The sequence below is a fragment of the Marmota flaviventris genome, chromosome 1 (assembly GCF_047511675.1).
Source record: "Marmota flaviventris isolate mMarFla1 chromosome 1, mMarFla1.hap1, whole genome shotgun sequence".
Classification (NCBI taxonomy): Eukaryota; Metazoa; Chordata; class Mammalia; order Rodentia; family Sciuridae; genus Marmota; species Marmota flaviventris.
Genome location: NC_092498.1, coordinates 24,821,808 through 24,835,495, shown reverse-complemented (window position 1 = coordinate 24,835,495; position 13,688 = coordinate 24,821,808). Strand labels below are relative to the sequence as shown.

The window sequence follows — 13,688 nt, the reverse complement described above, 5'->3', positions numbered from 1 at the left end:
AAAGAGGCCATTTATTTATTTATTTTAATTCTAGGAGAGTTTAAGAATTACTGACATCCAAAAAGTATCAAGTAATCTTGTTCTGGTCACTGAATCAAAAAAAAAGCGGGGGGGGGGGGGGGGGGGGCAACCAAACCCTGATACCCTTGACACTATAGTACACTACTCATCGTTCTTCCCCTCTGCTAAGCCACAGAAAGGAAAAGAAGGAAGAGAATCAAAAAAGAAAAAGGGATTTTTTTTTCAAGGAGAGAATAAAGCACTTACACTTCATAGGACTTTCTAGCCACAGATGCCAGGTGCTACCCACTGAAATCCAGGCTTGGACTAAGCTCCACATTTCTGAAAGGACCATCTCAACCGAAGCCTGGGGCTCCGAGTCAGCAGAAGGAAGCTGCAGCTCCCACTAGCAGCACATTTCAAAGAGGCTGCAACAAGAGAACATTTTCCATTTAAGTATCTAATTCCAATCTTCCATTTCACAAAGCAGTAGCAGAACAGGCCTTTATATCAGTCTTTTCAAAGATATTTCCATGACTATGTGATAAATATGGGGCAGGCAGGCTATGGCCCAGAAATCCTTTCACTAACATGCTCCAAGTCCTTCGTTATACTTTACAGCAGACCTGAAAAGTACTTGCCCCTTTTCTTTTTTTAACAGTGCACTGTTGCTCCAAGACTCACTTCTACACTAACATTTCTAAAACTGCCAAATCAACCAAAATCACTGCATAGTCCTCAACAATGCAAGCACACACAAGAAGTCATTAGCTGCCAAGAATTAGAAGCAGATTTGGGCTGCTATTTAATCCTACACAAAAACTCCTTCAATTAAGCAGAATTACTTCATGGAAAACAGAAGAGCTCTGGAAAACAGAAAATGAGATCCTGAAAATACAGATAATTTCAATGAGACCTGAAAAGTAACATAAAAGTGTCAAGTTGCTACAGTTTTAAGCATATCAATCAGTGAATGATATATTTATTAAAAGAAGATTTTCAAAGATTTATAGTATACTGAGGGAAGTTTACAGGGAAGGAGGAACAGTATCTCATAGTACTGAATTAAAAAACTCATAATGGTGAGGTTAAGAATTAAACTTGTCAATTTTAACATTGCTGTTATATCTGAAATAAATGTGATGTTGCAAGAAAGAAAAAAATCACATAAAGAAAAACTATCCATCAATAAAGCAACATTTTAGATACCTGTCCTGCAACAATGTGATATAGAGCTAGAAAATGAATTTCACAAATAAAGAAAATATCATTTTCATGAGACAGGTGAAGAAAAAACAACTCTAATTTAGAAACAGAAAAAATGTGAAAGCTTATCACATATCCCCTCCACTTTTTTTTTTTTTTTTTGCCACGTTGTAGATCAAACCCATTCTACACAAGTGCTCTACCACTGAGCCATATGTCCAACCCTGGCCAACTATCTTAAGTCTTCATATACAATCCTTTATGAGAAATTTACAAATTTGAGACAAATCATGGCCACTCAAATTCCAGAGGAAATAACCAAAAACACTCTTCAAATGTTCCAAAGACTACAGGCCCATAAGCACTATCCTATCCTGATCTTTTGGGAAGGAAGGAATCAATAAGACCAAATGACAGCACTGTACACCATGGTATCCCTAGTTTCTGATGAAATCCCAAAGCTTCTTGAACAACACAATGACCTCTGTCAAATGAATTTATAGCTGTCAGTCACATGAAATGGTAGTACAATATCTTGCCCAAAAATTTCTTGACAAGTTTAAAATCTTCAATCACCTATGTATGTGAATTAACCTAAGAATGACCCTAAAAAAAAGGATAAATCTGGGGGCTGGGGTTGTGGCTAGGCATTGCATTGCTCGCCTAGCATGTGCCAAGGCCCAGGGTTTGATCCTCCACACCACATAAAAATAAATAAACAAGGGCTGGGATTGTGGCTCAGCGGTAGAGCGTTCGCTGTCTTGGGCGGGACCCGGGTTCACTCCTCATCACCACATAAAAATAAAGGCATTGTTTTGTGTCCATTTACAATAAATATTTAAATAAATAAACAAAATAAAGGTATTGTGTACAACTAAAAAGTAAATGTTTAAAAAAACAAAGGATAAATCTGGATCCATAAAATCCACTCCAGTTGGAAGTAGCTAAGCATGCATTCCCTGATAACCATTTTGCTGAGGACTTTATTAATGATACTAGGCAGCCCTGCCCTAAAAGTAGAAAATGCCAGCCAGGTGCAGTGGCACATGCCTATAATCCCAGCAATTTTGGAGGCTAAGGTAGGTGATCACAAGTTCAACGTCAGCCTCAGAACTTAGAAGGGCCCTAAGCAACTTAGTAGGACCAGGTCTCAAAATTTTAAAAGGGCTGGGGATATAATTCTGTGGTAAAGCGCCCTTGGGTTCAATCCTCAGTATCAACAACAAAAAGAAAAGGGGGAAAAAAAGAAAATGCCAAGCTGGAAACCATTTCATCTGAAGCAAACGGGTGCCTGGGGTGAGGGCTTCCTGAAAGCCAAGACACAGAAGATGTTATTTCTTTCTTTAATCTCCTATCTTCCTGAGCAAGTTTTATTAACAAATCATATAAACAAGATGATTTTTTTTTTCTTGTACTGGAGAATAAGCCCAAGGAACACTGTCACAAAGCTACATCCTCAGCCCTTTTTTAATTTTTTATTTTAAGACAGGGTGTCTCACTAAATTGCCCAGGCTAGCCTTAAACTTTTGATACTACCTCAGCTCCCCACCCAATAGCTAAGATTACAGGCGTGTACTACCATGTCCGACCCCAGATGAAATTTTATCATACCTATTAAGTACATGTTAACACAATGTTGAAGGATCAAATTTTCAAACTGATAAAAATGTGAAATGAGACATTCAAATTATAAAATGTATGTTTTAAAAGACTGAATACTTACATGGGCTTGTTATGGTTTGGATGTGAGTTTAGGGGACAAAAAGCTCATGTGTAAGCCAATGCAAGAAGGTTCAAAGAAGTGACTGGGTTGTGAAAGTCTTAATCCAACCAGTGAGTTAAAACCCTGATAGGGATCAACTAAGTGGTAACTGAAGTGGTAGGATGTGGCTGGAGGAGGTGGGAATTAGGGCTTTGAGATATATATTTATATCTGGCAAGTGGAGTCGCTCTCTCTACCTCTTGATCACCATGATGTGAGCTGCTTCCCTCTGCCAAAAACTCCACCATGATGTTCAGCCTCACCTCAAGCCTAAGGAATGGAGCCAGCATTAAATGGACTAAGACCTCTGAAACCAAGAGCCTTCAAATAAACTTTTCCTCCTCTATAGTTGTTTGGGTCATATCCTTTAGTCACAGCAGTGAAAAGGCTGACTAAAACAGGGCTTGAGAAAAAATAATGTAAACCCTGCTAAAAGAAAACTCACCAAAAGAGGAAAAAATAATTGTTTACTAATATTTTCATTTTGAAAACTCTACTAGAGAATAAAAATTAAGACAGTACTTTAAAGGGCTTCTGCAAACTGAACACTACAAAATTATCTCCTTCAGCAGAAGTATAAATTTCCAATAAAGAAAAATAAGCCTTCTCTCTTGTGCTTCACCTGTACAAGCATAAGACACTCTGGTAATATCCTAGTATCATATGCAAGCTAGGGAAATACAGGACAGGGAATCTGAAGTCTACAACTTCCTATGAATTAAGTTGGTTTTTAAATTCAACATAACTTAAAATTCTATAAGATCTGAAAAACAGTAAGGCAGTTCCAAAAAACAAAGACAATTACCATATGATCTAGCAATTTCACTTCTGAGCATATATACCCAAAAGAACTGGAAGCTGGGACTCCAAGAGACATCTATACAAGCATGTTCATAGTAACATTATTCACAATAGACAAAAGTAGAAGCAAGTGTCCATCAATGGGTGAATGGATAAACAAAATGTGGCATATACACAAATGGAATGTTATTCAGCCATCATAAGTATATTAGAACTAGAACCCAAAAAACTACATTAGTTCTACATTTAAAATTCCAAAGGAAAAAGCACTAGGAAAAAAGTTGGAAGTTGATACCCATGGCCCAAGACCTTTCTGAGATGATATTTAAGAAAAAATTTACATGAATTGGTGACAAACCATCAAAGCATGATTTTAATTCACCTAATTTATGCTTTACATCATGCCTTTTTCAGTTTCCAGACTGGACAATAAAACTTTTGAGATAACCTCTACCAACATATTGCCTCTGTGAAAAGTAGAAACTTAGAACAAATAAGCAACATAATCACTAGCCCTATAAAAGATGGTCTTTCCTACCTTATCTACTAATTTTGGTTACTGGGGTTAGACAAAGCAAACTGTAAGTGTTCAGAAAAACACTGGCTACTGTTAAACAAAGATCCCTCTAAGTAGGTGGGATTATAAGCATAGGTGTTCACCACCACGCCCAGCTTTTACAAAGGTTTTTGGTTGTTGTTGTTTTTAAGAGGAATTAAAATATTGAAAATTACACCCCTGAAGCTAAATGTTGTTTATTTTCAACTAATCATTGATATGAAGCAATGACAAAAATAAATAAAATTTGAGTTACCGTTTTTTAGGCATGCTTACAACAAGCAAAGATTCACTCAACAAACAGTTTAAAGAACTTGTGGGTGGACTAGGGCTATAGCTTAGTGACAGAACGCTTGCCTACCATGTGAGGCATTGGGTTCCATCCTTAGCACCACATAAAAATTAACAAATAAATAAAGGTATTCTGTCCATCTACAACTACAAAAAAAAAATTAAGAAAAAGAACTTGTGTGTGAAAGATTACAATCATCTTTTTTTTGGGGGGGAGGGTACTGGGGCTTGAACTCAGGGGTACTCAACCACTGACCCACATCCCCAACCCTATTTTGTATTTTATTTAGAGGCAGGGTTTCACTGAGTTGCTTAACTACTCTCTTTTGCTGAGGCTGGCTTTGAACTCACCATCCTCCTGCCTCAGCCTCCAGAGCTGCTGGGATTACAGGCATGCACCACCAAGCCCAGCTCATCTCTTTCTTAATAAACATGGTTTACTCATTCGTGTATGAATGTTATACCACAAATAAATTAATGTGACAAGGATCCCACAGTCCAGTGGGAGAGAAAAATAAATTTTGAAAAGGTAAAAACTGGTAAATGCAATAAAATATAGTGCTCTAGACACGGGGCACGGAAGACTTTCAGCTGAAAAGAATCAGTTAAGACTTCAAGGAGAAAGCAAATTTCAGACGCTGGACTTTGAAAAGGTGGATGAATTTCTACATTTGATGACAGGATTAGGAAAGGGTAAAAGCACAGAAGAAAGAAATCAAAGAAAAAACAAAATTGGGCAAAAGTTAGCATTCCATTCACCTACCCCCCAAAACATGCTTACTATGAGAGACATTACAGGTATTTGAATAGCAAAGAATTCAATAAGAGGGAATCTGAAGTTGCAGGTAAGACCCAAGATAAACCAAAAGATCAAGGTCTCAAAGAATACAGCAGGTGATATGCAAAGCACCTAGATATGATAGGACAAACAGCTGGATACACCAAATCAGAGGGAAAGGGCTGGTGGTAAATTTAATTGACACAATGATAGACCTTGCAATGCAAATTGGATGAAGAGAGAAGACTGGAACAACTAATTTTAAAAAAATATTCAGAAGTGGTGGTGACACCTATAAATCCCAGCAACTAGAGATGCTGAGGAGGGGGATTCTTGAGTTTGAGACCAACTTAGCAAGACCCTATCTTGAAATAATTTTAAAAAGGGGGAGGGGGTTGTGTAGCTCAGTGGTAAAATACCCTGGGTTCAATCCCTAGTATCACCAAAATAAAAAAATAATAATAATAATAAAATTTTTAAAAAACTGAACTGATTGAACACACTCATTTGCATTTGTGTACCTTCTAAAATCCACTAAAATCAGAGTAAAGATATTTGATAAAAATAAAAATGCAAAAACTCACAAGGACAAAGAGAATGGAAACAGATGACAGACATCAAGGAAACTGAAAAGCTAATGGATGAGTGTTAACTGTCCTTATAGATCTGAGAAGGCTGAAATTTTCCTCAGGGTGGAGAGGGACGAGGAGATGCCAATGGTATTGGCGCAAACTGATTCTAATTAGAACTACCAGGAACAGCTAAAGGCAGACACACAGGTGTAAAAAATAAAGGGGTGGATTAAAGCACAAGAAGTAAAATCAAGAATCAATAAATGGGGGCTGGGGTGGGGGCTCAAAGGGAGAGCGCTTGCCTAGCATGAGTTTGGCACAGCACCACATAAAATAAAGATATTGTGTCCACCTGTAACTAAAAAATAAATATAAAAAAATCAATAAATGGGACGGTATCAAACTAAAAAGTTTCTTCACAGCAAAGGAAAAAATCAAGAACATGAACAGAGAACCTACAGAGAATGGGAGAAAATCTTTACCACCAGCACCTCAGATAGAGGATTAATCTCCAGGATATACTAAGAACTCAAAAACCTTCACATACACAACACACACACACACACACAAAAAAAAAAAAAAAAAAAAACCCAATCAATAAATGGGCTAAGGAACTGAACAGGAAATTTACAGAAGAAGAAATACAGTCAAAAAAAATATGAAAAAAATATTCAACACCACTAGCAATTAGAGAAATGCAAATCAAAACTATACTGAGATTCCATCTCACCTCAGCAAAATAGCAATTATCAAAATACAAGTAACAATAAATGTTGGTGAGGATATAGGGGGAAAAGGTTCACTTACACACTGCTGGTGGGACTGCACATTGGTACATCACTCTGGAAAGCATATGGAGATTTCTTAAAAAACTCAGAATGGAACCATCATTTGAGAGTTATCCCACTCCTTGGCTTATACCCAAAGGACTTAAAATCAGCATACTACAGTGACACAGCAGCTCAATTCACAACAGGAGCTATGGAACCAACCTAGGTGCCCTACAACAGATGAATGAATAAAGAAAATATGGTATATATACACAATGGAAAATTACTTGACCATAAAGAAGAATGAAATTATGGCATTTGCCAGTAAGTGCATGAAACTAGAGAATATCATGCTAAGTGAAATAAGCCAGTCCCAAAACACCAAAGGCCAAATGTTCTCTCTGATATGTGGATGCTAACCCACAATAGGGAGGGGAAGATCAGAAGTCTACACTGGACTACACAAAGGGGAACGAAGGGAAGTGAGAGGGGATGGGAATAGAAAGACAGTAAAATGAATCAGACATATCTTTCCTATCCCTATATATGAAAACACAACCAATGTAACTCCACGTCATATACAACCACAATAATTGGATCCTAATTGGAAAAGTTACACTTTTTCTATGTATGTATAATAGTCAAAATACATTCTACTGTCATGTATATCTAGAAAGCACAAATTTTTAAAAAATCTGTACAAGCAGCAATTAGACTGCTATATTTTTCTCCCTGACTATTATTCTCCCACCATAATAGAGGACTCAAGATTTACTTTGGAAAGATTGAAGTAGGAAGACTCTGGATTCTTGGACAACAGACTTAGCTAAAGATTGGAATATCACCTGAAAGCAGAAGATTAAATAAAAGGCTACACACACTGAATTGGTGGGAACCAGCCCCCAGCTTCATTCCCTCATCTGATTGTAGAGCACTGATAGCATCCCTGGAAGAGATCTAGAGTACTCTGTTCAAGGTAAAAAGACCAGCAGAAAGAGAATAAGAAAAAAACAAAACCAAGAAAAAAGACCAACAGAACGAGAATAAGAAAAAACAAAACAACAAAAAGATGGGTGGGGAAAGTAGAGTGGTTCAGCACCAGGGTTTAATCACCTGTACTGTAAAAAAGAGGGAGAGAGGGGTAAAGGAAATTCCCTAGGCTTACTGGAGCAAGGGCATAGGGGATCTCAGGTTTGATGATTCCATCAGCCTAAAAGAACAGACTGTCGAGACTGAATAGACAAAGATGATATTTACAGTACCGACAGGAATTTGGGGATAAATTGCTGTAGATATACAGTAAACAAAACAAATATTAAAAAAAGAAAAAAGTACTCATCACCATTAAAATAAAGTGGAGCAAAATTTTTAATTTTTAAAAAGAAAACTTAAATTTTGATAAAAGTTAAAAATATGTATAATTCCAATACTTGATATTACTGAGCCAAAAAAACTGGATTGTGAACACAGCATAATGTCTGAATAAAGCGATTTGGCGGGCTGGTGACTTTTCAGTAATGGCAAGATCCAGGGTGTGACTATGTGACCAGGTCACTAAAGAAAATGAAGAAGGAATCAAATGGCCAAAGTATTAGCTGATTGTCAATCTAGATGCTAAAGGTACTAAAACTGATGGTGTGTGACTGTGCTGGTATTTCCACCTTTCTCTATCATCATTTCTGCTACAGTAAGCTGACCTATATATATATATGTTATCAACAGGTTGCCAGGTCCCAAGGCTTCTGATTGTGTTTGGACAACAGGGAATCCCAGAGTAGGAGATTAGAAGAATAAAGTAAGGAAATTCATTCCTTCAACTCCCTCCCTGAAAGGGCCCTTAAGCTAGCCATGTCCCTTCACATGAAAGTCACCCACCATTCCTCTCAAGGCAGTCAAGTAATCATCCCTCTTCCCCTTCAAGTGATGTTAACAGTTTGGCTACAGATTATTACACTATTTCTTGTGGTACCATTACACCTGCAACATTATAAAAAGTACCTTTACAAAGTAAACTCTCCTCAAATTATCTTGTCAAATATGCCACCTGTTCCTGTTGAGACCCTACTAACAATGATAGTAATAATGAAAATGATGGTGATGATAGGTTGTAACAGAGAAGAGCAGAAAGAAGTTACTAATTTTTAAATAATAACTTGTAACACAATTTGAGCTCTATACTGAATAACTTTTCAAAGCTCTTTATAGATACTACCTCATTTAATCATAACAATTACCCTATGTTACAAGCACTGATTATTTTCTAGTTCGTTTCTAAATATAAAAAACCAGCACAGTTGCTGGTTCAAGGACTCAAATACTGATTTTAAATACACACAACAATATGCAAATTTAGCAGTGATACTAACTACTTTTGTAGTACTGCTAAGCATTCCTCTTATATATATTTTAGAAAACTATATGAATATAAAGGAATTGTGACTTCCCAGATCAAAGAAACTAAACTCTAAAGGGGAACATATGTGAATAACTTCCTTATGTAGCCTACAGTAAAGTCCTATTTGTCTTCCCGCAAAGCAAACAAGGATTTAGGCCCCAAATTTTAAGTGTCATATTCAAAGTTGCAAATTTTAAAACATTTATTATGTACTTCTAGCCTACTGGCTTATTTAATAGAGCAGAGCACCTTTAAATATCAGTTATGAGTTAAACATATAAAAGGCAAGAGGGTAAACAGAAAAACATGCTTGTGAGTAAAATCACAAAATAAGGGAAAGATAAAGGAGGCTGTGGATGTAGCTCAGTGGTGGAACACTTGCTTGCTCAGCACGCAGTGAAGCCCTAAATTTGATTTCCAGCACCACACACACACACAAAAAAAAAGGTAACAGTGAGCGTTTTGTCAGTCTCATCAGTTTTCAAAGTACTTCACAACTCAGAGCAAATCTTACATTTATGACCTATTTCAGCAAGATCACCAACTATACACACTTCCAGAAACAGCACAACACACATAAGTGTGAAAATTAGGGAATAAAGCATAAAATGTGAGTCAAAGAACAAGGAAATACAATATATGTAAGAGACAACTGAACATTTCACTAGATACTTACACAAACATACAGAATAACTGAGATAGCTACGATGTCCATCTTATAAATAAAAACCTAAAAGTCAGGGAAATAGGTTAGAGGACCAATATGAAGCAAAATGAGAACTCTTTAAGTTTTTCTGAAACCAGAATTAGCTTTTTTTTCCATCTGTATTATACTGCACTCCAAAGCAAAGAGAAAATTCACAAGTATACGAATCTAGAAACCTGAGAAATTTCGAGAATAATGTTTCAGAACTGGAATGAAAATTGGCAAAGACTAGTGAGGTGTGCGGCTACCTTCCCACGTTTAGGAAGAACTGCCATATACAAACCTTGGACATGGAGGTGAGACCGATAAAGCATCCTTGAGTGGAAGGTAGAGAAGCACTGATATTTGATTTGGTTGAAGACAACACAGAAAAGCACGGTCTAAGGAGTAATAGCAAGGACAGAACTTAAAGAGGGCTGGACCCACGCCACAAGCAAGAAGTTCAGGACCTACAAACCAGATTCTACGGGGTGAGGAATGGGCCAGTTCGCGAGCGATCAGCTGCGACTAGTTTCCGAAAAGCGACATAGATGTAGCTTCGCAGCCCCACCCCACAACAGCAGCTCCTCCCCAAGGAGGACCTCACAAGGGCAACCGCCCGCACAGGCTCTCCCCTCGAGCCTACGACCCACCCAGCCCTGGGACCCGCGGCGCAGAACGGCCTCTCTGGGCCCCTCACCGAACGCTGCAGCTCCCCAAGCCAAAACGAGGCGCGCTCCTTTCCGCTGGGATCCGGGTCGTGGTAAAGCGCCTGCACTGCCTGGTACACAAGCTGCAATGTCGGTTTTGCTCCTTCCATGGTGTTGGCGGCAGTGGTGACAGCGACAGTTCGGATTCTTCTCAGGAGGCTTCCCGGTTGCTCTGCCTTCGCGCTTCCTTACTGTCTTGGCCACAGCCGCTCCCTGACTGGCGCCATCTCCTCCTCTTTGGCCGTTACCAGGGCAGAGGGGTTCACTGTAGAAGTTGGCCCCTCGGAAACAGCGGATAGATCGTATTCAGGTTCCTTTTCTTTTTTTCCGTCTTTTCACTGGTATCCAGACTCCTGAGTCCGGACGCTGATTCTTGATTCTTCACCTGCTGATTTACGTTCAGAAGCCGATCTCCGCACGACACCAGCCACGTTGTGTACCTAAGCCGCGTTTAACCGGACCGGAAGCGACAGCCCAGTACCTTTGGCACACTTCCGTCTGGTGCTCTACAAACGGCCTCCTTCCCGGCACGCCTCCTCTTGTCTCCCCGCCCCCTCCCGGAAGTGACCCTGCCAGGCGAGGAGTGTGGAAGAAAGGGTACGCTGTGGTTTTCTACGTCCTCTTTGAGCTTTAGGACCGATTTGTGTCAAGTACCTGAGCCGTTCTTCCCTCCTTGGCATGGGTCAGAGGTCATCTCTCTCCCTCCCGACTTCCTCATTCCTCTCTTGAGAATCCCTTCTGTCCCGGGTTGGTGATCAAGGCGCGTCAATTGAGCTATCTGGGGTGTCCAATGTACCGGAGATTGAGATGACTTAAGACACGGTTCCTACTCAGACCCTAGTGAATGAGACGTGTAACCGACTAATTATTTACAAACCTGAAATGTGCCACATTGAATAATCCAAAAGGACTAGAATCTATCAACCTCCGTTTTCTACTAAGTTCTTTGACCCAAAAGGAGTCTCATTCTACTGCTTGTTACGTGACTTTCCGAACTCCAGAGCACATGCACGTATCTGCAGGGCCATTATCACATTAGTTTGTATTTTTGTGTGTATGCCTTTCTTTATGAATCTAAAATCAGTAGTCTAATAATTCTCAATTTCACAAAAGAAAATAAAAACCCACACTGGAGAAATTTAACACGAAAAATAGCAGCATGTTAAGGGGTTCCCCAACACTGCTCCTCTCTTTGCACTATTTGATAAATGCTTATAATGTGTAAAATACTATAGTTATGATAGCTAAAACCTTGCCAAATTATCATTTTAAAGAATGAGAATTTTAAAAAACAAGAGAATGAAGGTAATGTAATTTGCCCAAGGTCACACATTTTTCAATGAAAAGATTTGAATCCAGATCCATTTTCCTTCAAATACTGTGAAGTAGTACAATTCCTATCATTCTGTGGGGTAGTTTTCTTCAGAATTATTATTGTCAAGGTATTTTAACTAGCCACACCATGATGAATAAAACTGTTATTGTAGAGTTGATAAAATTTCAGGCAAAGAAAAGAAACCTTATGCTTAATCTACCTCAGTGATCCATTTGGTGGAAAAAATGAGTTTTAATAACACCACCTTGATCTCAGCCCTCATGGAATTTACAATCTAATTGCAAAGAAAAACGAACAATTTAGGGCTGGGGGCGGGGGTGGGGGGTGGGGGTAGGTGATGTAGCTCAGTGGGAGGGCACTTAGCTAGCATGCCCAAAGCTCTGGTTCAATCCCCAGCTCCAGGGTAGGAGGAAGCAAAACAAAAACTAGCAATTCAAGACAGTGTAAAAGTTCTGTGAACATAAACAAAATAATGGTGTTGGACTTACTACCTCTATTATAAAAAGATCATAGAACCTAAATATAAGAGCTAAAACTACAAAACTCCTGGAAGAAAACAGGAATATATCTTCATGATTTGGATTTCTTGGGTATGGTACCAAAAACTCAGTCAACAAAAGAATAGATAAATTTGATTTCATCAAAACTAAAAATGGTGGGCTGGGGCTGGGGCTCAAGCGGTAGCGTGCTCGCCTGGCATGCGTGCGGCCCGGGTTCGATCCTCAGCACCACATACAAACAAAGATGTTGTGTCCACCGAGAACTAAAAAATAAATATTAAAAAAAAATTCTCTCTCTCTCTCTCTCTCTCTCTCTCTCTCTCTCTTAAAAAAAAAAAAAACTAAAAATGGTGTGTTGAAGTACACTCTCAAAGAAGTGAAATGATAATCCACAAAAAATGGGAGAAAATATTTGCAAATCATTTGTCTTGTAAGGGATTAGCATCCAAGAAATATAAAGAACTCTTGGAATTCAACAATGAAAAGACAAATGTAACTCAGTTTTTTAAAAATGAACAAAATATTTGGATAGGCATTTCTCTGAAAAACATCGGTAAATGCACATAAATGATGGTCAACATCCCAGTCATCTGAGAAGTGCAAATCAAAACTACAGGGTCAGGAGGGCTGGGATTGTGGCTCAGTGGTAGAGCGCTTGCCTGGCATGCATGGGGCACTAGGTTCAATCCTCTGCACCACATAAAAATAAATAAAACTAAGATATTGTGTCCATCTACAACTAAAAAATGTATATTAAAAAAAAAAACTACAGTGAGCCAGAAATGGTAGGTAGCACATGCCTAAAGTCCCAGCTACTTGAGAGGCTGAGGTCAGAGAGTTGCTTTAGCCAAGGAAGTCAAGACCAACCCAGGCATCAAAGTACCAGCCTCAGCAACTTAGCAAGATCCTGTCTCTAAGTAAGATATAACAAGGGCTGGGGATATGGTTCAGTGGTTAAGAACTTACCCCTGGTTCAATCCCCAGTACTCAAGCAAAAATAAAAAACAACAGCAAAAATCTTCTTGGAATTTCTTGAAGGATTTTCCCCCAAGCTAATGCCAATTGGGTTTCTGTTACTGCCATCAAGAATTTTGACAAAAAAAAAAGAAAAGAAAAAAATGAATGAATGAATGTCAGTCTGCCATGACAAAATACCACAAACTTGGTAGCTTAAACAACAGAAATTTATTTGTTCACAGTTCTGGAAGCTGGAAGTCCAAAATCAAGGCAACAGGATGGATGACTCTGGTCGGGGTCCTCTTCCTACTTGTAGATGGTCACTTTTTGCTGTGTCCTCCTGTGGCATAGAAGAGAATTCTTATTAGG

General features: G+C 38.7%; 1 protein-coding gene across 3 annotated transcripts in view; it reads right to left on the bottom strand.

Annotated features, from left to right (window-relative positions):
• LOC114108189 (transportin-3) overlaps nucleotides 1-11,003 on the bottom strand; it is an 86,146-nt gene extending 75,143 nt beyond the window's left edge. The window contains exon 1 of one of the 3 annotated variants that reach the window (XR_011707554.1): nucleotides 10,517-11,003. Coding sequence is in view for 1 of the 3 variants with exons in the window: in XM_071612033.1 (XP_071468134.1) it covers nucleotides 10,517-10,636 (120 nt within the window). In the remaining 2 variants the exon portion in view is untranslated. Of the gene's footprint in view, nucleotides 1-267; nucleotides 370-10,516 lie in introns of those variants that run through there. The other 2 variants (XM_071612033.1, XM_071612036.1) reach the window with 2 other exon arrangements.
• Nucleotides 11,004-13,688: the final 2,685 nt, after the last annotated feature.